Source organism: Pectinophora gossypiella, chromosome 8 (assembly GCF_024362695.1).
Source record: "Pectinophora gossypiella chromosome 8, ilPecGoss1.1, whole genome shotgun sequence".
NCBI lineage: Eukaryota > Metazoa > Arthropoda > Insecta > Lepidoptera > Gelechiidae > Pectinophora > Pectinophora gossypiella.
Window position 1 is genome coordinate 13097490 of NC_065411.1, and position 27171 is coordinate 13124660.

General features: G+C 38.3%; 3 protein-coding genes across 6 annotated transcripts; 1 reads left to right on the forward strand and 2 right to left on the reverse strand.

Moving 5' to 3' along the window:
• Positions 1–1390: 1390 nt before the first annotated feature.
• LOC126368775 (dihydropyrimidine dehydrogenase [NADP(+)]) lies at positions 1391–24138 on the forward strand. Its single transcript, XM_050012918.1, has 22 exons — positions 1391–1552; positions 4851–4961; positions 6513–6683; positions 7333–7494; positions 8038–8225; positions 9151–9277; positions 9796–9943; positions 11186–11355; positions 11830–11907; positions 12099–12231; positions 13200–13384; positions 14916–15122; positions 18843–19007; positions 19615–19767; positions 20501–20621; positions 21308–21391; positions 21978–22156; positions 22607–22783; positions 23093–23326; positions 23518–23582; positions 23788–23880; positions 23970–24138. The coding sequence occupies exons 1-22, from the start codon at positions 1511–1513 to the stop codon at positions 24058–24060; spliced, it is 3084 nt and encodes a 1027-aa protein (XP_049868875.1). The 5' UTR covers positions 1391–1510; the 3' UTR covers positions 24061–24138.
• Positions 15924–18172, reverse strand: LOC126368783 (myb/SANT-like DNA-binding domain-containing protein 4). The gene is made up of 4 exons (XM_050012934.1): positions 17509–18172; positions 17111–17179; positions 16582–16749; positions 15924–16175 (listed from the first exon to the last, which is right to left on the reverse strand). The coding sequence occupies exons 1-4, from the start codon at positions 17984–17986 to the stop codon at positions 15952–15954; spliced, it is 939 nt and encodes a 312-aa protein (XP_049868891.1). The 5' UTR covers positions 17987–18172; the 3' UTR covers positions 15924–15951.
• Positions 24139–24231: 93 nt separating the features above from the next.
• Positions 24232–27071, reverse strand: LOC126368778 (alpha-(1,3)-fucosyltransferase B-like). Of its 4 annotated transcripts, none has more exons than XM_050012928.1 (2): positions 26993–27071; positions 24232–25783 (listed from the first exon to the last, which is right to left on the reverse strand). In XM_050012928.1, the coding sequence occupies exon 2, from the start codon at positions 25636–25638 to the stop codon at positions 24313–24315; it is 1326 nt and encodes a 441-aa protein (XP_049868885.1). In that variant the 5' UTR covers positions 25639–25783; positions 26993–27071; the 3' UTR covers positions 24232–24312. The 4 variants fall into 4 exon arrangements, with proteins under 4 accessions (XP_049868885.1, XP_049868884.1, XP_049868886.1 ...); XM_050012927.1 differs by having other exon boundaries at positions 24232–25931; positions 26995–27039; XM_050012929.1 differs by lacking the exon at positions 26993–27071 and adding an exon at positions 26946–26963.
• Between the last annotated feature and the right edge of the window lie 100 nt (positions 27072–27171).

Sequence of the window (27171 nt, forward strand, 5' to 3'; positions counted from 1 at the left end):
CCGCTGGTGGGGAGCGGAGAGTTGCCGTTCTATACGTAGTATTCCTTATTCTACTTATGTCAAAGGTCAAGATTGTTTAGTGATAAAGAAACAAACAAAGAGATGATGGACATTTGTTAAGTAACTATCTAACGATTGAAATGTTCCAGAAATAACGAGATTAGGTACTTTGCGTTATCTTATCTCGGCATAAATAAACGTGTACGCCGAGATTGGTGCAAAACCTAATTTAGTTTAAACGTTTTATAAATAGTGCTGTCCTTTACTTACAATAAGTACAAGAAAGAGATGGAGCTACTTTTGTCTGTTTTGGAGGTGGCAAACGTTTGTCTGCCAGAATTGGCACCATTGTCTTGATACCTACATCGATGATAGGAATCTTTGTATAAAATGACTGCATTTCTGGAGAATGTCTGCATTTATACACTATGTCACTAGAAATACCTAACCTACATGACTGATGGCATTCCTGTAACGGGTTCAAATCCCAGCTTGGGCTCCACTCAGTTCGACCTTTTGAGTTTAAACTTATGTTTGGATCACGGCCCTCACCCCCTATTACCTCATGGGACTTAGCTGGCGAGGATTGAGTGTACTATACACCTCTGCCTACCCCATCGGGGACAGTCGTGATACTTTATCATGTGTGATCATGACATTCATATTAGGACTGTATCAGAAATGATTGCAAGTTGTCAACCTTACTTGCGGCTCTGCCCAACCCATTACAGATGTCATCGCCATCATATTTTATTTTTTTGTAATGGCACTAGTGCTGTTTTGTGCCAATGTCAAGTTTTAAAAGATTGGGAAACTAAAAGGAAGGAAAATAACATTCGGGAACGGAAATTACATACATTATGTTGAGAATTGCAACATAAAAATACCTTTTAAAAAGAGTTTAAAAGAAAAACATTCTTTACTTTTTAATTTATGTTTTAATTCTTCGGTCTATCTCTTATTGTCGGACGTTTTTGTAACCTTTGTAAATTACAAATATTATTACTACTAACTACTCATTACACTAATTGTTACTTACTTTACTTACTAAGTACACTTACTTTACTTACCTACTTTTATTACTTTTTTTGTTTATTATTACTTTGTAAGTAATTACTTATAGTGAATTATTTGCGAAGAGGCAAAACAATCAGCGTTTTTACTACAGTTTACGAGTGGTGAAACTAATTAAATCACACTAATTTTAACAACAGACGTACTTATATGGAATTCATGAATTTGAGACGTGTATTTATACATTACTCGACCATTTATGTACTACCTATTATAGTACCTACATGTTACTATCACTCGAGGACACGAGCGTTCGATGACAAATATTGATAGATAATGTCAAATAACTCACGAGTTTGTAGTCAGTCAGTGTTCAGTGGCGCTGCCAGTGAGTGGTCCACTGCGTCTACGCTGATTTTACGACGAGAAATACGCAAATTAAACAAAAATAACCTAAACTAAAGCTTTCTCTTACGGGTTAAGTCCAGTTTTCAACATGTCCAAAACTTTGTTGAGCAGGGAATTACCCGACATCGAGGTCAGTACTCATATTTATTTATTATCTATTTGCTAACAGTTTATCTATAAGTACTTTATAAAAAAATATGTATGTTAGGTACCTATAATATATTATCTTAGTAGTGATTTGTAAAATCTTTTCCTACGGAATATTAAACCAAAACTGAATAATAAACATAATTAGGTACAAGCGTAGGTACCTACTCAATGTTATATTTCTGTAAGCTACAATATTCATTTCGGATTAAACATGAATACCTAAAAAGAATATTGCCATTAACAATGTCTTTTTATCATTTATAAGTAGGTATTCTAATAATTATAACAATTACATTACACAATCTATCAAGCCCGATGTATCGGGGTATAAGTATAAAATACAGGGTGTTAGTGACATCGTAACGAAAACTTTTAGGAATGATTCAGACCATGAATCTGAATTCATATCAAGAGGAATTTTCCATCGCCAAAGTATGGAACTGAAAATAATAAAAAATCCATGGAGCTATACCAGAGCCCGGAATCGGGTTCAATGGATTGGGTACCTAGTGTACCTAATATACCCTATATTCGGTTAAATAAATGATTCCGTCAAGGTTGTATCGTATTGTATGCGTTATGTACCTACACTTGTTAGGTAACGTAGTCGTCAATTAGTTCTATGCAACAGTGCAATGTATTGCACACTGAACGCAGCATTTACGTTGCTACTAATAAAATAACTTTGGTACAATGAACAAACCATTTGAATGTAAATTTTATGTACAATCATGAGCAATATCATATACCCACTTTAGAACCCTGTCGCACTATCATATTTGACATTTAGTGAGACTTGCGGTTTAATTTGTCAAAAAAGTTAATGTGACATGGTATCAAAGTGTATACATATTAATGCTCGTGACCGTAAGTAGTACTAGTTTTTACCCGCGGCTTTGATCGCGGTAAATTCGGGGTAACACGGTTCCCCATTCCTAATGTACCAATTTTTAGCTTCCTACCTTGATAACTGCGAAGTCCCATATACAATTTAAACCTTTGAAGGGGTCTTCTTCTATCGGGTGGGTTGTGAAGTGGATTACCAACCCCATTAACCCTGGTGTCAGGGTTACTATTGAGCCGTCCAAGGATCCGGACATAACTGATGTACCGACTACGTACTTACATCAGTAAGTAGTAAGTAACCGGGACCAACGGCTTAACGTGCCTTCCGAAGCACGGATCATCTAACTTTCGGACAATTAGGTGATCAGCCTGTTATGTCCTAACCAAACTAGGGATCACAAAGTGATTTTTGTGATATGTCCCCACCGGGATTCGAACCCGGGGCCCCCGGATCGTGAGCCCAACGCTCAACCACTGGACCGCGGAGGCCGTTTTTTTTTTTTTGAAGGGGTTAGGGACAGATAACCAAGAGATAGAAAGAGACAAAAAATAGCGTATGTCACTCTCAATCCCTTCAACTGTCTCCATTTAAGAAATCACGTCAATTCGCCGCTCCGTTTTGCCGTAAAAGACGGATAAATTTACAGAAAGACACACACACACTTTCCCATTTATAATTATTAGTATGGATCAACAATAATGAATCTAATCTTCATAACTTGTTGTTGTTTATGAGCCCTGTCAGGGGCCTTTGACGGCTCAATAATAACCCTGACACCAGGGTTGATGCGGTTAGTAATTCACCTCACAACCCAGACGATAGAAGAAGATTAATTTGTTAATTTTTATTAGTCATTTATTTAAACATGATTGGACAAATGTTGGGCGATAGGTCGAGCCCCTGTTATATCCATCTTCAGACTTCTACCTGCCAACAGTGGCTGCAAGTTTTCTTTGATTACTTGGTAGACACGCCACAGAACAAAGAGTGGATTACATACCTACATAGTAATATGCTTGCCCAAGGCCGTACGACTATTCCGCCTAAAGTAAACCAGTTAGTAAACGAATGCCAATGCCATAATAGGTAGGTTGGTATAATGCAAAGTTTCTGATTTGAATATAATAATAATACACCACATTTAGATTAAATTGTCTTAAGGGGCCTCTACGTGTTGGCTTCGCTTCGACCCCACGCACGGCTTCCAAAAGTCCGGGACTCCATAATAATATCTTTATTTGTATCTACTATATAAGCCACTTTGAGAACATTCCCAGCAGGTTACTGATTATTTACAAGATATGAATTCATGGAAGTAACTGTCTGAGAACTTATTATATTAATATTAGGCAGCTAATTACTCAATTGTATAATAATAATATATTATGTTTTTTTTTTAAAGAACGTCTAGGGCCCTGTGCCGAGATTTTTCTTGCAGCTTCTTTTCCCCGGCTATACAGGTTGTGAGAAGCTGCAGTAGTTTTAGGCGGATGAGACGTTCGTTATGTAAAATTTGACGATTCAAAGTGTAACTATGTTACCTACTGAATAAAGATATTTTGAATTAAATTTTAAAAAGGCGCAAAAGTTATGTAAAAAAGCTTTATTATCTATTCTTTAAGTAAATAAGATCAGAGTACAAGAAAGAACAATTTGAAAAAGAAAAACAGCCAGTGTCATTAATATTAAAGTGTTTGTACAACGGGAACTTTCCCACTTTGGGAATATTCTCGGGAATGGCACTTCACTGGTCGTATCATAGGTTTTCGATAAGTTTATGTCATCAGCGAGACATTGGATATAATAATATACTATTTCTTATTATGTTTAAAAAGATAAACAGAGATATGTCGGGGTCATTTCGTCACTGATAACGAAGAGTTGGTGACAACATTGTTTTGTTTTGTAACATTGAAATCGTGACTTGAAGATTTCAATTCAACTGTTTTGTATTTTTTTTTACATTTTTATTTATGCGCCGATATTATGGGGCCAAAATCAACCAAGACTGGTCCATCCTGGCCGCTAAGTCCATCGGGTTAGATTGCGGCCACATAAAACTCATATAGGGTGGCCTCATATACGTCAACTAATCGAAAAATTTTGTATTTTAAGGGGCTGAGGGGTGTCACTTTCACCACCTAAATATTTTGCTAGAGCCACCACTGAGTGTCAATGGTGTAACAAGCTTACCCAGAAGGTAAATTGTAGACGGCGATACGGCTTACCACCTAACACGTTGGTCTAACAGAAAACTCAGTGAGGTGTGGGTTCTTAGTTCATCTTGTGATGGACCTATGACTACCCCATTGGGATAAAAAAAATCTTGAGCTTATGTTGTTGTTAAGCTCGATGGCTCACTTGTCACAGTTTACTGATGCTATGCAATAAGACGTTTTTTTTTGAACTACCAAAGATCCATTATTTCCAGAATCTTCTCCGGCTGAATCCGACAGTCAAGCCTTACACCAATCTGGTTCCGTCAGCCCAAACCAAGAAGAACAAGCAACATTGGAAAAGGAACACTGATAGAAAATGTACCGTAAGTATACGCAAAGAAACAAAGCGGTAGGTATATACCGTAAGATCGTCGATACCGGCTTACCTATTGAATCTCAATAGTCGCGAAGCCAAATCTGAAACTTTCTAGTGATGAGTCAAAATGGCGGGAAAAATGAATCCAGGCAAAATGTATATCAAAAGATCGTATCTAAAGTGTATTATTCAGTACCTATGCTTGCCATTTGTACCTGCTTTCGAGAAAAGTTAAATAACACATTCAAGGCACACCCGCCATCTTGAGAGCTCTGGCACTACTTAAACATCTCAACCAACCCGCAGCGGAGCAGCATAGGCACCTCGTCCGAGATTGATTGATGGGAGACCAGGGGGGTTAAAATGGCCACATCGAAGCAGTTCATTTAAAAAAGCAATATTGCAATTTAACATTTGCGCATATAAAAGTAAGTGCGCAATGCAAACAAATGTCAAATAGCAATATTGCTTTCTTAAATGAATTGCTTAGATGTGGCCATTTTAACCCCCCAGCGCAGTATTGTTTTGGTCGTGATGAGTGAAGGTTTGCCGTTGATGGGATTAACTAAGTACTTGGCCGGACAAATGGGGTGTGTTGAGGGCAAAATTTAAGACAACAGGCCTGAGGGTATCCAGATCGGCGTCGGCGTCGATTTGAGAGGACTATATTGGAAATAATTACTTAATCGCCTCTGCTATGCCGATAACGATAAGTCCTGAATGAGGGAAGGCTTGTAGAGTGGGTAATAAGCTGTTTATATTATGTAAGTAAAAAAGTTATCTTGTAATAAGTTTACAGATATCTTTTGTTGTCGTAAATAAGTAGCTACAGTCAACTCAGTAAAATAGAGAGTTAACAAAATATAGATAAGAATAAGTAGTTTATCAGGAGATATGTAAACCGAAACAAGTTGCCAAGGTACAGCTGGATGATAGCTTATAAATAATCGTACATACTTAACTGTAGGCATAGTTTTAATCATATTAAGAATTGGACAACAGTCGTCAACTTCTGATAAGTAATTTTTTTTAATGCAAAACATCGGATATTTTGATAGCGATACGGTCAACTTACATAAACAAGATTTTCTTATTGATTTTGTTGACGTTAGACTAAGAAGAATAGTCTTAAAATACCAATAACTATGCAGAGGTTGGTGCGTACCTTATTATTAAAAAAAAATGAGATGGCGTGTAATAAAAGTAGGAACCCCTTTTTGACTGGAGTATTGGATTAAGTACCTTGTTCTTGTTATCTAGTAAAATTGACAAAACTAAAAAAGGTTCGATAGGTTTTTGACATATTAAAAAAGTAAGTATATAGATATATCCTTCCAGCCGTATTCGGCCATGGCGACAAGACTCCAATCTAGGAACGCCTAAGATGCGCTCTTATATGACTGACGTAACCGATCTTAGCAGTGAATGTACGGCCACATTCACTGCACGTCAGCACACCTCTGGTATAATTAAAAAAGTACTAGGTAAGTATAGATAGCATTCAGTATGTCGCAGATCGGTGCGGAACCCTAAACAGCCATTCATTCTGACTCTCCAGACGTGTCCAACTCTGACGAAGAACTTCGACGACATCAAGCACACGACCCTGTCGGAGCGGGGTGCCTTGAAGGAGGCGGCGCGCTGTCTCAAGTGCGCGGACGCACCTTGCCAGAAGTCCTGCCCCACGCAGATCGATGTTAAGAGTTTTATCACTAGCATCGCTAACCGGGTGAGTAGACGTTTAATACATAATAAGCAAGTACTTAACTAGGCACTCGACCGGGATTTTATTTAAGTATTTCTTTAATTGAAAATTAAAGAAATACTTACTTACTTTTTTAAATTTTTTTTTGTTCTTTTGTGTTGTAAAAATATCTATTTCTTCGCGCTTACCATTACTATCTGGATTTAAAAGACCATAGATTTAGAAGTCTGAATTGTTGGTGTGAAAGTGTGAATTACAGACGGCGATACGGCTCACTATCTGTCACTTTGGCCTAACAGGAAGCTCGGGGGGTACTTAGTTCTTGCGATGGATGTACCTCTGATTACTTACACCAGTTGGTATATAGTCGTGAGCTTACAGCTTATGTATGTGAATGGCCAGGTTCTTAAGTCTTGAGTAACCTGACTTTGTAAGTAAGATGATCCGTGCTTCGGACATGACAACGGGACGTTGGACCCGGTTACTACTTACGTATCGTTACATGAGCCATATAACTCATCAAAAGTCAAAAGCCTCTGCTGTTACATGAGTCGTGACGGGTCAATAATAAATAACCCTGGATACCAGGGTTGATGAGGTTGGTAATGCACCACACAACGCACACGATAGAAGAAGAGATTATGACTTTGTAATTGTAATTTCTTGTCCACAGAACTACTATGGAGCTGCGCGAGCGATCCTGTCAGACAACCCCCTGGGGCTGACCTGCGGCATGGTGTGCCCAACCAGCGACCTCTGCGTCGGCGGCTGCAACCTCCACGCCAGCGAGGAGGGGGCTATAAACATCGGGGGCCTTCAGCATTTTGCTGTTGAGGTATTTGTAACATAAAAACGGAAAAAACATTTTTTTTTCTCGTCTTAACTACAATGGATTTAGAGCAATAAAGCCTGTGTTAACACGCCTGTATCCTTTTTTTTTGACGTGACTTATGTAGACCGCAGGTGGCATTAACTACTTAGCCGGATCAATGGGGAGCGCTGAAGGCTCTCACCCAGTACAACGTTTTAAGACAACAGGCCTGAGGGTGCCCAGTTGGGCGTGAACCTCGGCTCAGGGCGTCGTCTGAGAGGAAAAATATTTGAAGGAATTAATCGACTCTAGTGGGTCGATAGCGATAAGCGCTGATTGAGGGAAGTCGTCGACCACGCCGGCGGGGTCCGAATCAGGCTGAAGGTGTATAATATATTAGTATAGTATATAAACCCACTCCTCGCCAGCTACGTTTAAGTCCCTTGTAATAGGGGGCGAGCCATTAGGGGCATATATCCTGGAAACTTGTTAACTCAGAATCATGGCATGAATCATCCGCCTTAGTAAGTATAATCTAACTAAAGTATAATCATTCATTATTTACAGACGTTCATGAAGATGGGAATCCAGCAAACTCTGGATCCGAAGATGAAGCCTCTCCCTAAAGGCGGCAACCAGAAGATAGCTCTGATCGGCGGCGGCCCAGCGAGTATCAGCTGCGCTTGTTACCTGGCTCGTATGGGTTATAAGAACCTTACTGTCTATGAGAAGGAGAGCTATCTAGGAGGACTGAGGTAATTAAAACACTTCCTGCTGCTGATTCCAGTACATACCATCCAATAGGCTAGTTTCCAACTAGTCAAATCAGTTACTTTTTACTAAACGTCAAAACACGAAATTGCTATTTGTATGAAAAAGTCGCATTTATTATTACATTTTTCCTTATTGAAATTAATAAATAAGTTAGGTAAATAGAAAAAAGAAAACGTTTTTATCACCTTTAGATCTGTCTTTATTTAGTAAGTAATCAGTATTTGGGGCAACCACTGCTCTATTTTCCCTAAAAAGTAGCATGGAGAATGCTACACTGACAAGAGCGTGGCTCTTAAATTAGTGATGAATCAGTATTTCATAATTTATCTTTGACCTAGGAAACTACCCAATTTTATTTTAAGTTATACCTGTCATTTAACACACGCCAATTTTGAATCGCCCGGGTTATGCATTCATGTTAAAATTAACAGTTGTCAATCATTCGTCCCTTTCCTTTTCGGCGGATGACTTCGAAACATTTTCGGGGAACATTTTCGAAATCACTTTGAGAAACTATCCTTTTTCTGGGTACAACATTGTAGGTTTAATCACCTGTTTGTTCAGAAAAGTAAGATAATTTCGTGCTACTAATCCAAAAGCCTCCATCAACCAGCTGTGAAGCAGCATAATGGAGTATGTTCCATACCTGCTCCGGCTAATCGAGGGAGGCCTGTACGGTCACGAGCATTAATATGTATACACTTTGGTACCATGTCACATTAAGTTTTTTGACAAATTGAACTGTAAGTCTCACTAAAAGTCAAATATGTTAGTACGACAGAGTCCTAAGGGTACATTATATTGCTCATGACTCTATATCCAGTAGTGAAACATGTAATAAGTATAGGCTAAAAATTAATGTATGTATGTTGTATGTTATTTATCAATTCGTTTTTTTTCTTGCAGTTCATCCGAAATCCCACAGTACCGTTTACCATACAACGTTGTGCAATTTGAGATCGATCTCGTGAAGAACTTGGGAGTCAAATTCGTGACCGGAAGGAGCCTGTCCACTAAGGATATTACCGTTGAGGTGGGTAGTTTCAAAAACAAATTCTTAACATAAGCTCACGACGAAATCCCAATTTGAGTAAGTAGTCAGAGGCTAAGTTCACACCTCAGAGAGATTTCTGTTAGACTAATGCCGTCTATAATGGTCGAGCCAACTGTGTTAGTGAAAACAGCACTTAAGGAAAATGAAAAACAGTTTAAATGAGTTCTTAAACAACTAAGCGAGGGGCCGTATGCGTAATAGGAAGTCGATTGAAAGCATTTTGATTTCTACAATAAAGCACAAGCACACCCAGACACTTCACGCAAAAAAACCTCGTTTTACACATCTGTGTGTGTGACGTCTGATGCCATACGATTGAAGACTAAAGTAAGACAAAGGGGAGTGAGGTAAACCTAGCTCAGCCGCTGGTGGAGAGCGGAGAGTTGCCGTTCGTGTATAGACACGACGTAGTATTATTAAATTCCTTAATCTATGACAATAGTTAACGTACATAACCTATGTGACAACCGTGTTAAACTGTATTTCACAACATTCAGGGCCTTTTGAAAGACCACGCAGCCGTGTTCCTGGGGATAGGCCTACCTCAGCCCAACAGCATACCAGTCTTCAAGGGTCTCACGCAAGACATGGGCTTCTACACCAGCAAGGACTTCCTGCCTCTTGTGTCTGGTGGAAGCAAGAAAGGTAATCACATATTCACATGATAGAAGATGAGAAGACATATTGGTGCTAATTCCTGTACTTAAATACCATTTAATTTTATTTTAAGTTATATCTGTCATTTTCTTATCCGCCGAAAAGGAAAGGGACGGGTAATCGACAAGCATAAAAATTATGGAACACACGTCAATTTTAAGCACAAATCTAAGACAATCGTCTAAAAATTTAACATTGGCCAATAACCCGGCAGAATTAAGTTGACAGCAAACGTCAAACAGTTTGCATACCAGCGAGATACTTTTTGATTCGCCCGGGTTATACATTCATTTACTTATTCTTCCTAAAATTAAGAGCTGTCAATCATCCGTCCCTTTCCTTTTCGGCGGATAAGAAAATGACAGGTATAACTTAAAGTAAAATTAGGAGGTGTCTGCAGGAATCGGGGCCATTTAATACATAAACTGCACACAACCTTAAGATCACGTCTGTCCTGTGAAAGTGGACTCTGCTTACTATATCAGCTGTAGAGCTAACCTCAGGCAGATCCCTATTGTGTATGACAGAGTTAAAAGTAGTCAGAGAAACTCTAGGCTAGTAACCAATCTGTCACCTTCTATAGCGATACCACTGAAGTCGAATTTATGATGATTAACAGAAATAATACCGGGGTTTACCGCGTTAAATTCAACAACACTTGACTACATTATTTGAGGTTTACGCGGTTATTATGATAATTAGGTAGGTATATCACATAATACCGGGTCCCGCCAGGCTTGGGAGTCTCATAGCCTCCGCTTCCGTCTACTCCTACTGGGCACATCTCATCACCTATCGTGATGTTTTTTTTTCTTTTAGAATAAGTACAATAAGTTTAATAATATAATTTACTGAAATCAAAATTTTACAAATTCATCGGAGCATTTCCAAAAAAGTAAGTACCAACATTAATATCGTCATGTAAAAGAGACATTTGTGTATTCATAATCCAATCAAAACATAAATGTGAAATGAGAGCCAAGTTCAATATTATGATAATGCCTTGGTTGTTGACTTCAACGACAAAAGAAGTAAGATCTAAATGGGTGCTAAGTTCAATGGTCAGTCCTGAAATTTATTTATAAGTAACAGTATACCAATATGGTATACTTACCTACTATCCAACGCGGTAAGAACCCGGTGTTATGTGTTTTAATTAATACTTTACTAGTCAGTCACATCTCACCGAGGTTTCTGTAAGACGATAATTACCGTTACGTGTCTATTCAGGTATGTGCGCCTGCAAGACGTCGTTACCAGAGCTCCATGGGAACGTGATAGTCCTGGGGGCCGGCGACACGGCGTTCGACTGTGCTACGTCAGCGCTGCGCTGTGGAGCCCGGAGGGTCTACGTAGTCTTCAGGAAAGGATTCACTAACATCAGAGCTGTGCCTGAAGAGGTACTTAACATTAGTAGCCTATACGTCCCACTGCTGGGCACAGGGCAATCAACCGGAGGGGATATTTATTAATATGGAATAATTGACAATAGTGCTAATTCCTGTAAACACCTATATCTGTCATTTTCTTATCCGCCGAAAAGGAAAGGGACGGGTAATCGACAAGCATAAAATTTATGGAACACACGTCAATTTTAAGCACAAATCTAAAACAATCGTTTAAAAATTTTACATTGGCCAATAACCCGACAGAATTGTTGACAGCACACGTCAAACGGTTTGCATACCAGCGAGATACCTTTTTGGTTCGCCCGGGTTATTCATTACTTTACACATTCTTTCTAAAATTAAGAGCTGTCGATCATCCATCCTTTCCTTTTCGGCGGATAAGAAAATGACAGGTATAACTTAAAGTAAAATTAGGAGGTGTCTACAGGAATCGGGGCCAATCTAAAATGTGACGTATGCTTTCAGGTTGATTTGGCAAAAGAGGAAAAATGCGAATTCGTGCCGTTCATGTCACCCCAAGAAGTTATTGTGAAAGATGGAAGGGTGAGTAGAGTTTGTGATCATCTTGCGATTGACGCGAAAATTTAGCGTACTTATAGTTTTACCCATTGACTGATTTATCGCGTAGTCAATTGAAAAGCCTACCGCGAGATGCATATTTACGGCTATCATTACCTTACCCTTGACCTTAGATACTCTTCGGGCAAAGTAAAACTGTAAATCATTGTTGACAGATCACAGCTCTTAAGATGTGCCGCACGGAACAACTAGAAAACGGCGATTGGGTTGAGGACCAGGAACAGATCCTGCAGCTGAAGGCTAACTTCATCATCTCCGCTTTTGGCTCCGGATTGTACGATAGCGACGGTGAGTTGATATTACCGAAGACCTGGTTTAATAAATAGTCGTCATGAATAAGCAAAGTTGCAAACGGTTATCGTCTTACTCCCCTGCCCTCGCGGCACAGCAACCACGCCGCGGACGGCGCGAATTATATCGAAGCCTTCGACCAATAAACGCAGCGAAAACTATTCAAATAAACGTGGTACGGGCATTGGCTGAAACCCTCGACACAACCTTAAATCGTCGCAAAAGAGTGTGAGGGAGCGCGCACGGACTGTGTCTCTAACACTAACGTGTTAAAAATTACGTTTTAGTATACAGGGTGTTAGTGACATCGTAACGAAAACTTTGAGGTGATTCTGAGTCGATATCATGTGGATTTTTCCGTCGCAAAAATCATGTATTTTTTTTAGTTTTTTAAAATTATTTTCAATTCTATACTTTTGCGATGGAAAATTCCACTTGATATTAACTAAGAATAATCAGCTGAATCATCCCTCTCAGTATTCGTTACGATGTCACTTACACCCCGTACAAGTCCATACGGTAGCCATACAAGTAGGTATGGGTGTTAGTGACACCGTAACGAATATTGAGGGGGATGATTCAGACCATGATTCTGAGTTGATATCAAGTGGAATTTCCTGTCAAAAAAATCCTGATTTTTTTTGTTTTTTTTTAATTATTTTCCTATCCATACTTTTGCGACGGAAAATTCCACTTGATATCAACTCAGAATCATGGTCTGAATCATCCCTCAAAGTTTTCGTTACGATGTCACTAACGCCCTGTATAGTGTCCGGGGTGTGACTTAGGTATGTGGGTACTTACCTATATCGCACTGCTTAATTGAGCCTTCTAAAATGACTTCAATCCTGTATTCCCTTTTTTAATGTCGTTTTCTCAAAAGGCCCCCTTCTAATTTACCTTAAGACCATACGCAAACAGTGAAAACATCCTAGGCAGATTCTCATCCCTTCATCTATATCCAGTGAAAGCCGCCATGACACCAGTGAAGCTAAACCGCTGGGGCCAGCCCGACGTGGACCCCGACACGATGCAGAGCAGCGACCCGCGCGTGTTCGTCGGGGGCGACCTCGCCGGCGTGGCCGAGACTACCGTCGAGTCTGTCAATGATGGCAAGACTGCCGCCTGGTTCATGCACTGTTACTTGCAGGTAAAATATGACGTTTGTGAAACAAGTATTTCTCTGGATTGGAGTAAAGAAACATAAAATTCAGCTGGTTATCGTCCTGATGACGTTGTTAGTAGAGATAAGTCGAAAGGGAATGTTGTAACCTTTTCGAAAAATCACCTTGGATGTATTTTTTGTTAACAAAACCTAACAATAAACGCGCCATTTTTTAATCAATGAAATTTAAAACGACTACTTAGCCAGACAAATGGGGAGAGCCGGGGGCTTTCACCCGGTACATCCAAATAGGGCGTGTATGTGTGTGTACTTATGTGAAATAAGCCCTCTTATACATAGTAGGAGAGCGGACCGTTTTTTTCGAAAGCCTATTCAAACAGTGACAACTATAAACTGGTCCCATCGTGGTAGTCGATGACCAAGGATCTATAACGGTCTGATCTCGTACTATAGGGCTTATTACACTTACCTGTCCGACAGGCTAGATGCGTCAAGGTCACGGTGGTTGCCATGGTTACTCCCCACCAACTCCCGTTTCCCGACCAGGGCCCTGTTTTATAAAGCTGACAATCCGACAAGTCGACATATGTCAAAAAGTGACAATCCTAAATTTTTTCTGTTTAATAAAACTGACAGGCGACAAATTTGTCACGGTGGAAAATTTAGAAATATGTCGAATTGTCGCGACAATTCGACATATTTCTGTTTAATAAAACTTTTTGGGCGACAGGTGACAGGTGACAATTTGTCGTGAAAAATTTGTCAAATCAGCTTTATTAAACAGAAAATTGTCACGACATATTGACATATTTGTAGAATTGTCCGACAATTCTGACAGGAGAGTTACCCTCTGTCGCGAAACTATATTTTGAATTTTAAAGGAGTAAGAAAGTGTTTATAAAACACGCATTACAAAAAATGGTACTATCATCGAGCAGTGAAAGTCAATTGGGCACTAAACTTCCCAAACAGTATGTTTCTATTTTCATAGATAATCCCCAAAATACTTAGTTTCTTGTGCATTCCCATCACACGCGATCAAAACAAACAATCGAAGTTGCACTAGTGATTGATTCTTTCTTTTACTTTGTTAATATTTTTTCTATTCTACCCTCATTTAGCTTCATAAAACATTATTATTTACAAATATGTCAAAATTCGTCATAATTGTCACGACAATCCCACAATTGTGGTGACGTAATAATTTGACTGTGGTTTTTTGACATATGTCGAGTTTTATTAAACGCTTTTTTAAATGACAAATATGTCACGTTTTCACGGTCGATTTTTGACATAATTGTTACCTTTATAAAACAGCCTAAGCGCGACAATCTACAATTTTGTCATTTTTTGACAGATATGTCGAATTGTCAGCTTTATAAAACAGGGCCCAGATCGTGTAGTCTTAATAAATCGGCGGGTCGTAACCATGGAAACCACGATCCCGAGCGAGTTGGCGGGGAGTAACCATGGTAACCCGTGAACTTGCCGCATCTAACCTGTCGGACAGGTAGGTATAATAAACCCTTATGTGTGACATTTGCTCTAATTCCAGGATATACCATTCGACGCTCCGATCGAGCTACCAAAGTTCCACTGCCCCATTGACGACGTGGACCTATCGGTGGAAGTCTGCGGCATCAAGTTTGAGAACCCATTCGGGCTGGCCAGTGCTCCGCCAACCACTAGCTCCGCCCTGATCCGTCGTGCTTTCGAGCAAGGATGGGGTTTTGCTGTCACCAAAACTTTTGTTCTTGATAAGGTAAAGGTTTCAGCTGTATTTCAAATTTTTCATAGCCAAGTGGCAAATGTGTCTACTTATAAACCACTAACCCGTTCGGGATAGTCAGAGATACCTACATCCATCGTAATATAAACTAAGTACCCTCACCTCACCGAGCTTTCAGCCACCAGTTTAATTTTAACTTAATTTGACAAGACTAAAAATAGCTCTATCCCTTTCTTGTCCTTATTGTGAGTGAAAGATGGCACTGGTTTAAGTGTTGTCAAAATAAAATTAGGCAAGTTTGAGTATCCGAATTAAAAGATCACCTTGTGCTGCGTATTACGAGACATCTCGATCGGTCGAGTTATACGTTAGCGAATGTAGACAGGAATATTTGCTATGTGGCTAGGCCTTAGGAAAAACGAAGTTAATATAAGTAATAAGTATATCTGCACCCCCGGGAATAGACGTATAAGAATCCTCGGTGGGAAAGTAACTTTATGTATGTATGTGTACAGCCTACCTAGGCGACATAAATATTAATTTATTAATGCATTAGCACTTAGCACATCCAATCTTGTAAAGAGATATAGTTAGTTAAGTAGGCTACGTTTGACCATAGAATGAAGAATAATAAAAAGTATAGAAAGGCAACTCTCCGCTCCCCACCAGCGGTTGAGCTGGGTTTACCTCAACCCACCCTAGGCCTTACTTTAGTCTTTAAGCGTATAAGATGCACGTGTACGATAACGTCTATGTGTAGTGTCTGTGTAAAACGAGGTGTATTGTATGAAATGTCCGGGAAGTGGTTTGGCTTTGCTTTAAATGTATTAAAATTAAAGACGTTTGTTAAATTTACTTTAATTTATTGTTGTTTTTGTAATTCATTTCTTAATAATTCAATTTTAAGCAGCATGTGCTGTTTCTCTAAAAGATGTAATTGATTTTTATGTTCTATTTCGTGTAGTAATAATTGTTGTTTTAATTTCTTCTCTTCAATTTCTTCCTTAAGTAGTTTCTTCTGTAGTTCTATAATTTCCATTTTATTTTCTACCAGCTTATCGTATCGTTTCGGTGATTTTGTTGTACCTGGAAAAATTAGACTATTTGTTTAAGGAAAAGCATTGAACGCGTTCAGTTCTTGAAGGACCATTGGGCGAATCTTAAGTGTATTGGTCTTTAAAAGCTACAATAGGCTTTTTTCTGGTTGCACAGGAAGAGAATTACAGAATGTTAGTGACACCGTAACGAAAGCTGTGAGGGATGATTCAGATCATGATTCTGGATATCAAGTGGAATTTCCTGTCGGAAAATTCATGAAACATTTCGTGTTTTTTTTTTAAATTATTTTCAGTTCCATACTTTTGCGACGGAAAATTGCACTTGATATCAGCTCAGAATCATGGTCTGAATCATCCCTCAAAGTTTTCGTTACGTTGTCTCTAACACCCTGTATAGGTAAATCCATTTGAAAGTAATTATTGAATCTACTCACATAAATCAGGAAGCTTTTTCACGAAAATTTTCGGCGAAGCAGGTTTCCAGTCCGTTACTTTTTCGGGCTGTGCTTGGGACGTATTGGGAACTGAATCTACTTCTTGTATAACGCATATCTTTTTTTGATCAGGCTCCTCTTCTGGATATTCAAAGCTTATATCCGAATCTGAAAAAGTAATTTTAGCTACTATTAAATAGATACTCAATACCTCGTATTCGCAATGCAAACAAATATCAAATTTTAACCCCCCAGTACATGTTATTGTAGGTATAACCATTCAATACAATCTGTACCTATACATCATCATTATCAGCCCATTAACGCTGATCGGATCATTTCCTTTCGGACAATTAGGTGATCAGCCTGTAATGGCCTAACCAAACTAGGGACCACAAAGCATTTTTTGTGATATGTCCCCACCTGGAATCGAACCCAGGACCTCCGGATCGTGAGCCCAACGCTCAACCACTAGACCACGGAGGTCGTATTCTTTGTACCAACGAGGTGACACATACTGAACACTTACTTCTGTCTGTCTCCGGATATGGTACCTTGATATCCATATCAATTTGCAAAACGTCACTTGCAGACATGTCTGTAACAAAGACAATAAACATCAAATACAATACAATATAGCACACTATTGCACATAAACACAATATTAAAAATACCTTTTTTGAAGTCGGTTAAAGAAAGACAATTACAAAATGACTACAGATGTTCAATCGGCGGCCATGAGGTTACTTGCTTAGGTAAATTATCAATAATTGAAATGGAAATCATAATACATGAGATCACGACTATAGCCCAATACAACCCAATTGGGTCATATCTAATTCTCTACGGAGATACTCGTAAATTGTCTAGACTCGAATCGTATAAGAATCGGAGTAGTGAGACAGCGTCGTACATTCAATATCTCACCTATTTGATCAGAGTCGTAGGTAGTGTCATTCCCATCATCAGACAGCAGTATCATCTCTTTGACTTTATTTTCCACTGGTGTTAAAGGAACGTGGTTGCCATTCCCATTTTTGTTACTGATTTTCTTTCGTGTATCCCTCTTTATTGCTTCGAATTTAACCTTCAAGTGCTTCGCATCCCGAAAGGGCCCAATCCCAGCATTATTGTACTCCAGCTCAATAGCTTTCCAGGCCTTCTCCTTATCTTGCCAGGTTACCGCATCGCTTTTTTTGTTCTCTATAACCTGCTTTCTTGCGTCTATTAATGAAATCAAGTATTCGGTCTCCTCGATGGTGAAGTTGACACTTCGCTCGCGTTTCTTGCCTTTGTCGATCGCTTTTGTAGCAACTAAAAGAGCGGTATTCTGGTTTTCTGGATTTAGCTGACAATGAACCGGAGGGGAATCCGTCGTCCATTGCTTTTCGCGCTTAAATTCCATGTCTGCATACCCCAAAGGGAACTAGGCGTGATAAACTACACTTAAAACAGTTGGCACAAAACACTCAAACACCTCTTGTGCACTTTAAACATGAACTGTTCAAAGGAACATTGTCTGGAGCTATGTTGCCGCTCCGACCTCCTGATAAGATAAATGCCTGCTATCTGGCAGCTAAATTATCAGTCATACGAGTATTGAAACGTACTATTTTATCTACAGCTTTATCATTAACTGGCGAAAGAGACTGGTGGTAGATGACTAAAATATTATTATAATATTCAGTTTCAATAAGAATTCATAAGTAAGTACCTACCTATATAGTTCTCTGGTGCTCTTTGATCAAACCACCTTCTAGCAATTAGACCTACCTACATTCAAAGTAAACGACTACCACGGATATTTTTTTAACGTATTCTATTCCTCAATATTAACAATGTATTACTTAATAATTTGGGGTTATTGGCCAATATAAAATTTTTGGAGGGATTTTTAAATTCTGCCTAAAATTGACGTGTATTCCATAAATTTTATGCCTGTAGATTACATGTCCTTTTCCTTTTCGACGGATAAGAAAATGTCAGGTACAACTTAAAATAAAATTACATGGTGTACAGGCATTAGCACAAAATATCCGTCTAATTATTTAATCAGCCACTGAGCCGATACAAACAATAACTACTTATCTACATTCATAATCGACAACTGGGCACCATCAGGCGTGTTGTATTAAATTTTGAGAGCCCCCAGCCAACACCTTTCTGGCCGAGTGAGGCAACAAGTCAGGTCAAAACACATCAACAATACTTCTATTAAGTATTTTAATAGGTACGTCTAATGTCTTTATTCTACCTTTCAGGATCTAGTGACGAATGTGTCTCCCCGCATAGTGCGAGGAGTGACGTCAGGAGAGAACTATGGCCCCAACCAGGGTAGCTTCCTCAACATCGAGCTGATCTCCGAGAAGTGCGAGGCGTACTGGTGCCAGAGTATCACTGAGCTTAAGCGTGACTTCCCTACGAAGGTAAGTGTCTATCAACTCATGGTATAAGAAAACCAGGTATGTTCACCGCTCAAAGCCGCCATTGTTTACGTACTCACCTAAACTTTATTATTAAGAATATTAAACGAATGACTTAAGCGAATTAAGCGAATGACTGACTAAAATAATGTATTTCATTACTATTACTTGTCACATATTTAAAAATCATTTAAACTGTAAGTAAGTAAATCTTTTACTAAAAGTTCAAAATTGCCTTGTAAAAAAGTTGTAAATTAAAACATTGGTCGTGGGTAAGTAATTTATTTTTTTACGAAATGGCAACGCAAGGTGGGATGACGTCAGCTAAGCTACCCTTAAAATGTTAACTGTCACTTTTGAGCATACATACCTGGTTTTCTTATACTATGTATCAACTAAATAAGTAAGTGGGGAGATCTTCGAACACCGGAAGTCAATATCATTACCGTTAACGCAAAAATATCCTAGAATTTTAGGTCTTTTTTCCAAATATCCCGTTAGAACTTGGGTAAGTTGACGACATACTTACCTAAGTTCTAAGTGGATATAATCACGACTAAGTAATACAAATTTTGAACCAGATTATAATATACAAAAATAACTTTGACAGGTGGTAATAGCATCAATAATGTGCTCGTACAACGAAGCGGACTGGACAGAGCTGGCGCGGAAGGCGGAGAGGTCGGGGGCGGATGCTCTTGAGCTCAACCTGTCGTGCCCTCACGGCATGGGGGAGTCCGGTATGGGGCTTGCTTGCGGACAGGTGAGTTAAAATAAAAAATAAGATTTCTTTAGATTAAACTGTTTTAAGGGGCCTCTACCTGTTGACTTCAGCCGCACTCTCGCATTCTAAGTCTGGCACTCCACAGGCCCGAGATATAGAAACGATACAAATAATAACAATCTTTAATTAAAAAATAATTAAGTACTTACCTAGTTTTTTTTTAGGTGAAAATCAGCGTTATATAGTCAAGCTACAGCTAGGCTAGTTTTTTTTTTATTATTGATTCATTTACTGAGCTGAAACCGTTTCGGATTATTATAATAATCATTATTAAGCAGTTTCCAAGCAATGTTAATTATTTTTTATTAGTGATTGACTGTCTTAGACCTTTTTAGCTTAACTAAAATAAGGTAAAAAACAATTACCTTAAGACATACAAAAAGGAATACTAATCTCACCAGCGGTTTAGCTGGTTTACTTCACGGTCTTACTTTAGTCTTCAATTGTATGGGCGTCATACGTCACACACACAGATGCGCGTGTACGATAAAGTCAATGTGTAATGTCTGTGTAAAACGAGGTGTTTTGTATGAAGTGTCCGTGGTGTGCTTAAGATAAACCTTATCTTACATTTTCATAACTATTTGCAACTTGTGTAACCTCCCCCCCCCCCCCCATTTAATGTCCATGTCAAAATTATCGTTTTGCCTACAAGTTAACACAGAGTATTACTACTATCACTGTTATGGCGTAAAATTGTAACTTGTTTCAGGATCCTAAACTTGTAAAAGGCATATCGGAGTGGGTGCGCAAGGCGATAAAGATCCCTTTCTTCGTGAAACTGACTCCCAATATCACAGACATCGTCAGTATTGCAATGGCTGCTCATGCAGGTGAATTGATCGTGATAACCTTGAAAATCGGCGAAATCGGGCATTGAACTCACCTCACACGATAAAAGATCATTGCCATAATTTTGGAATCAACGTACGGGGATACAGGCGTGATGCCATGTGTGTGTTTGTTTACCTACATACTCCTATCTCTTTCATTCCATATTTTAGAACCTATTCTTATTAAGAACAACACGCCGTAAAAGACAATAAGTACCAACACACACATACCTATATTATACACGCACAGATATACCGATCGCCCAAACCAAGAATGTCTTGAGGACGTGAGCAGAGTTTGTCAGCATGACATTGATCTCGAACCTACTCCATTTAATCTCAGTGCCTATACCTAGTTCATAATTCCTTTCTTATTAAGGTTCTGGGGGGTTACAATACAATACAAAGACTCTTTATTGCACTTGAATCACATTAAAAATACAATTAAAATACAATTTGCCATTTGCGCACATAAAAGTAAGTGCAAACAAATGTCAAAGAGCAATATTGCCTTCTTATATGAATTGCTTCGATGTGGCCATTTTAACCCCCCTGTACAAAAGTGTTAAAATATCTCTTATGTTATAATGTTTGTCTGTCATAACTGATTATCTCCAAGAAATACTAATGCTACCCACTTTTTTATATTTTTGATACGCAGCCTTGAATTGTTTGTCGGTTTTCAGGAGGCGCAGACGGAGTGTCAGCTATCAATACTGTATCTGGCCTTATGTCAGTAAGACCCGATGCCACACCCTGGCCTGCAGTTGGTACGTGAATCTAAACTTCTTTATTAAAATCTCATCTACCCTCATAGGATTATTTTACTGTTCTCATGAATTTGATATTGTACTCCAACAAATACTAGTTATTGTTCTCTATAGAATTTAAGTAACTTGCTGCCAGACCAATAAAGCCCAAGCGATCTCAGTTTTTCTTGCATTTCTGTATTGCGCTTCTATTTATTTATTATTTTATTAAAGAGGTACACAGACAGATTGTAAACAAAACATGTATGACATAACTCGAAACTGGTTAAAAACTAGTGTACAATCCAAAAAAATAGTGTACACATCATAACAAAATAGTAGAAAGGACATAACTTAGGATAAACAATACATACTTAAACCAATGAATACATTAAAAACATCACCAAAAGGACAAAACAAAAATAAGTAAGACAGCTAAAGAAGCGAAGAAATTCGTAATATTATTGTCGAAAAGATCAAGATCAGCATTACAACGCTTGAGACCATCATCACTTCAGTTGCTTTATCGATAACTTGACTTGTAATGAATAAATATTTTGATTGTATCACCTATTTGTAGTTCACGGACCAATTCTTTGATTCATAGGTATAGAAAAGAAGACGACCTACGGAGGTGTATCAGGCAACGCCACAAGACCTATGGGCCTCCGCGCTGTATCAGCCATCGGCAACAAGCTGCCTGGTTTCCCGATCCTCGGTATCGGTGGCATCGACTCTGCTGACTCGGCTCTGCAGTTCATTATGTGCGGAGCTCCTGTTGTGCAGGTTAGTCTATTGTTGTTGAAACTTGAAGTAGGTATATGATAGGCTAGTATTATAAAGAGGTAAAGTTTGTAAGATTGGATACGTATACAAGTGTTATGTGTGGGTAATTTGAACACGATGTATTACTATTAGAAAATAAATCTCTCTTTGTCTAGCAATGAAAGACAGCTTTTCATTAGAACAGGATGTAGCAGGTAATCACTGAAACTAACCATCAGATTAAAATAATCACCCATGACATTGGATGTAATAACGCGGTCCAAACTACCCGCAGTGTGCGACTGTCAATGCGACTAATAAGGATTTAATTTTATCCTTTACAAAGCTCTTTTAGCTCCTACCTACAATTACTGTTACTCGTTAACCTACACCATGCCGCATTTCAGACATGTCCCACATAGTGTCTACCTAGTTACCTCCCTAACAATTTTCATAATATATTGTCACCAGATTTGCAGTGCAGTCCAGAACCAAGATTTCACAGTGGTAGAAGATTACATCACGGGGTTGAAAGCGCTACTGTATCTACGTTCGATAGGTCTTGATGGGTGGTTGGGCCAGTCCCCGCCGACATTCAAACACCAGAAGGGCAAACCAGTGCAGACTCTATACGACGAACATGGAAAGGTAGGAAAAGTAAATAGACTTAAAGTGGAAGTACTAGGCTAATTAGAAGTATGTGTATTTTAACTTGAGAATGAGAATATTTGTCAGAAAGGATATTCTACGGGGTCTTTTTCTGCAAAAGTAGCTAGTTCCGCGATCAGATCCAGGATGTTTTAAAGACGGGTCAGGTAAGAGTACTCTAAACCAAGCATGAAGTCTTTCATGAGTAGTAAGTGGAATTCCGTGGTCTCTGCCTACCCCAACGGGAAATAAACGTGATCTTATGTATGTATGTAGCTAATGTTATTAAAGTGTAATGTCAATTTACAGGTGCTAGCTCATTTTGGTCCCTACAACAAGAAGCGAGAGGAAATTCTCCATGAAAAACGTTTAAAGTCAGACTTACTGGCCGACAATAAAGTAGAGAAATATTTACAAGAAAATAAGACTAATGGATATTCTGAAGTGCCCAAAATTAAAGATGTTTTGGGAGCAGCGTTGGCAAGAGTCGGGACTTACAAGCATTTGGATAATACTAAACAAGTTGTGGCATTGATAGACGATGTAAGTGCTTTCTTCCAATATGAAACTTATGTTTACATTTACTTTTGAGATATTCACATAATATTCTTTGTTGTAGCAAGCAAGTGAATTCGTATCATTAAAAAAATATCAATCTTCAAAAGGATATTATAATACTTAATTATTTCGATCGAAGAATTTTGACTGATTTCACATTGCTATCTTCTTTTCAGGACATGTGTATAAATTGCGGCAAATGTTACATGGCGTGTGCTGACTCTGGATATCAAGCTATTGAGTAAGTAACGCTATTTTCTGAAAAATATAACGAACATTTGAATCCCCTAATCCGCCTACGATAATTAAATATTTGCGTTCACGGATCCATCAAGGAGATGACATTCATAATGGATTTAAAGAGATTATTTTATTCTTTATTTGAGGAGTGGATATAACTTCAGGTGGATGGTGTAAAGTCCATAATCCGTGGAATTTATTTTCAGATTCGACCCTAAAACTCATATACCGCATGTAACGGATGACTGCACCGGTTGCACGCTGTGTTTATCTGTTTGTCCTATCATCGACTGTATATCGTAAGTATTCTTCATTTGAGTTTAGTTTGGGTTACGTCTATTATGTATTTAAGATTGCAAGGTACCTAATTATTTTTATTTATTCACAGAATGGTTCCGAAGACGATTCCTCACGTCATCAAGAGAGGTTTACATTATCAGATCCACCCGGTGTCGCCTTTGGACGCGGTTTGCCAATAAATCGTCTAATTATACATATCGTTAATACTTAATCAAAATATTTGTAACTAGAGTATTTGATATACTTTCGTAATTATATTTATCTGTTTTATTTATCACAGTACACATTTTCATACGTTATAAGTAACTGGTTTTGAGGCCAATAAGAATTAAAAATAAACAACTAATCAGTAAAATTTAACTTGTTTATTAAAATGTATAAGAATATTATTATTTGTCATATATTATCACAGGAAAGTTGTTCCCAATAAATCATTTCGCAGACCGAACTCTTTCATATAATCGTTCAGCATTAACCTTTGCGTATTCCCAAAACGGCATTTCGCTTTGTATTGGTTCCTTTGTGAGTGCTGATGTGGGTTTAGAACAGTTATAATGGCTTTTAGTAACAATATTAATTTTTGGTCTTCTTCTGTGTTCGTGAAGATTTTTACATACAAAACATTCAAATTCTATGGAAGTTTTCAATACATCAGTTTGATAAGGTCTTACCTCTATTTCGCTGTGAAGTCGTTCGTTAGAGATCAGTCCTTTAGTTTTATGCTCTAAATATTCTTCGTATAAAGTATCGTTACGCATTAGCTCATATAGGTGCTTGCTTAATAACTTCGGACTTGCAAAATCTTGGATTAGGATAGCAGACTTGTTGTTCGGGAACCAGTCTTTAATAGAAGGGGATCCGAAGTAAATCGGCACTACTCCCAAATTAATTGGTCGCCAAAACTTTTCCGTGATGTAGTCTTCGCAAACGCCATTCTCTATTGCTATTGCAAACTTGTACTTCGCGACGAAGTCTAGAATTGCAGCGTTATCTAGATTATTCAGATGATCTTTCGGGAAATCTGTGGGCCATTGCTTATTATTGAGGCATTCCCCGTAAGAATCAACTGGAATGTACTTCATAAGTTCTTTTACGTAATTTTCTCTGTCTGAAAACGTGTAGCAGTTGCTACTCATGAAGATTACCGGTGCAATTTTATCCGAGAATTTATTCTTCTCTCCTGTTTCTACGAAATGTTTCTTATTTGTTATAGCCCCTAAAGTTTCCATGTATTGCAGTGTAAATGGCACATTGCTATATCTGCTAAAAGTAGATGAAAAATTAAATAAATTTAGGCCTGTTTCGTGCAAGAGTTCCACCACATTTCTCGGCGATTCTTCGTGACTTAGAGCCCAAATAATCTTTTCTGGATATCTAGGAAGAGGTAAATCGGTAAAATTGAGTCTACTTGCATAGAATAAATATGCTCCTTCAGTGTTTGATCGAAGTTTGTAGTTCATACTAAATGCGTCGCATTTGATATGCTCGGCACATTCTATAGTTTCATCTATCAGTCGATATCCAGCGTTCCACCAAACAATAGGAGGATTTTTTGATTCTGGTACATACTGTCTTGATTTGTTCAGACTAATAGCAAGATACTGCGTATTATCTTCTTCGGAACTCCATATTGTAATAATTATGGCGTAGATAAATGCTGCAGCTATAAATGACCACAAGGATTTGCGGACAACGAGTCTTATCATCCTTCTAAATATGAACACAATAATTTGTCGGAAATATTGTATCACTGACATTTTTAATCACTATCTTTGGCACTGGTTATGACTTACGATAAAAGTTACGTTACTTTTGTAGAAGTTTATAAAATAGATTTGTACTTTAGTATCATACATAGCACTTTTTTTATGTATTTTTGTGTAAAATTATTCAAGTAGGTACCTATTATTCACTCATATTTCTTAATAACAAAACGATTAACTTGCAAGAAAAGTTAACAACAATGAAACATTTAGTATATCACAAACTTTAATGAATCAAAAACGGAAGCCTCTTTCTTTTTTCATATAGTAGAGATCCATTGAGAAAGCTACAATCAAATCAACATAGAACAGCGCGTAAATGGCTCCGGTCATTTTTCCAGTCATGAGTACAAATATGAGCGCGAAAACCGTTAGAAGGAGTTCGATAACGACATAGTAAAACTCTGCCTCGTTCTGCACTTGGTCGACGACATAGAGCAGCATTATATAAAGGGACAGCATGAGCGTGGGCGCCGCGACCAGGCAGTGGACCGGCTCCACTGGCTCCACAACATGAGGGATTACATTGAGAAGGAGTGCCACTACCTAAAAGTAAGATATGACTAGAGTTACCACATGATCATTTGGTAAATTGAGGCTAGTAAATCTTATTATATGCAGATTTCGAAAAATTGGGAGAAATTTAACGGAAAAGTTGTAGAATTAAATTGTATTCTAAAATTGAAATCTGTGTACCTATTACTCGCACGACAATCACAGACAATATTTGTTACTTGTAAACTACATAATAATACGAGGAAACGTGCTTTATAGAGCCTTTTATTCATAAAACACTTGTCAGGTCTATCTAAATAAAGCGAAACCACGCTCTTTGATAATATAGAATAGGTCTATAGCGAGTGCTATGACGAGGTGACAGTAGAACAGTCCATACAGTGCTCCAGGCGGGCTCGCCGTGATAAACGCGAAAAAAAACGCGACGATTGATAGTATTAATTGGAATGTTATGTATAATTGTTCTGCTAGATCGTGCACTTGGTCCACTAGGTAAAGCACGACGAATATTACTGATAAAACCAGGGTCGGGGCAACGGCTAAACAGTGCATCACGGTGGTCCCCCGCACAACGAAAGGCGTTATCATGAGAAGCAATGCAATAACCTAAAAGTAATAATACGTGATAGTACTTGAATTTCGGGACTGGTTCTACCTATTTAGTGCTAGAATCTTTTCTTTTAAGTCGGTTACAAAGAGGCCGGGAAGTTAATAGCTTTTTGCCTACACAAAATAACAAAATGTGAGTTAATTAACATGTTTTTGAGCGAAAAAATATAGTCAACATTTTAGGTTCTTAAATAGAACAGAGAAGTTAACTAATAAAACACACACTATAAATAAAAACTTTTAAAAACACCACTAAACTACACTGTAATTAACAATGATAGATGAACGACTGACTGACAGACAGTATGACAGTAACAAAATAAACACAGAAACTTGGGCCTTCTCGGCTTTTATCGCATGTTTTGCGTTCTTTATAAAAGCGGGACAGAGATAGAAAATATA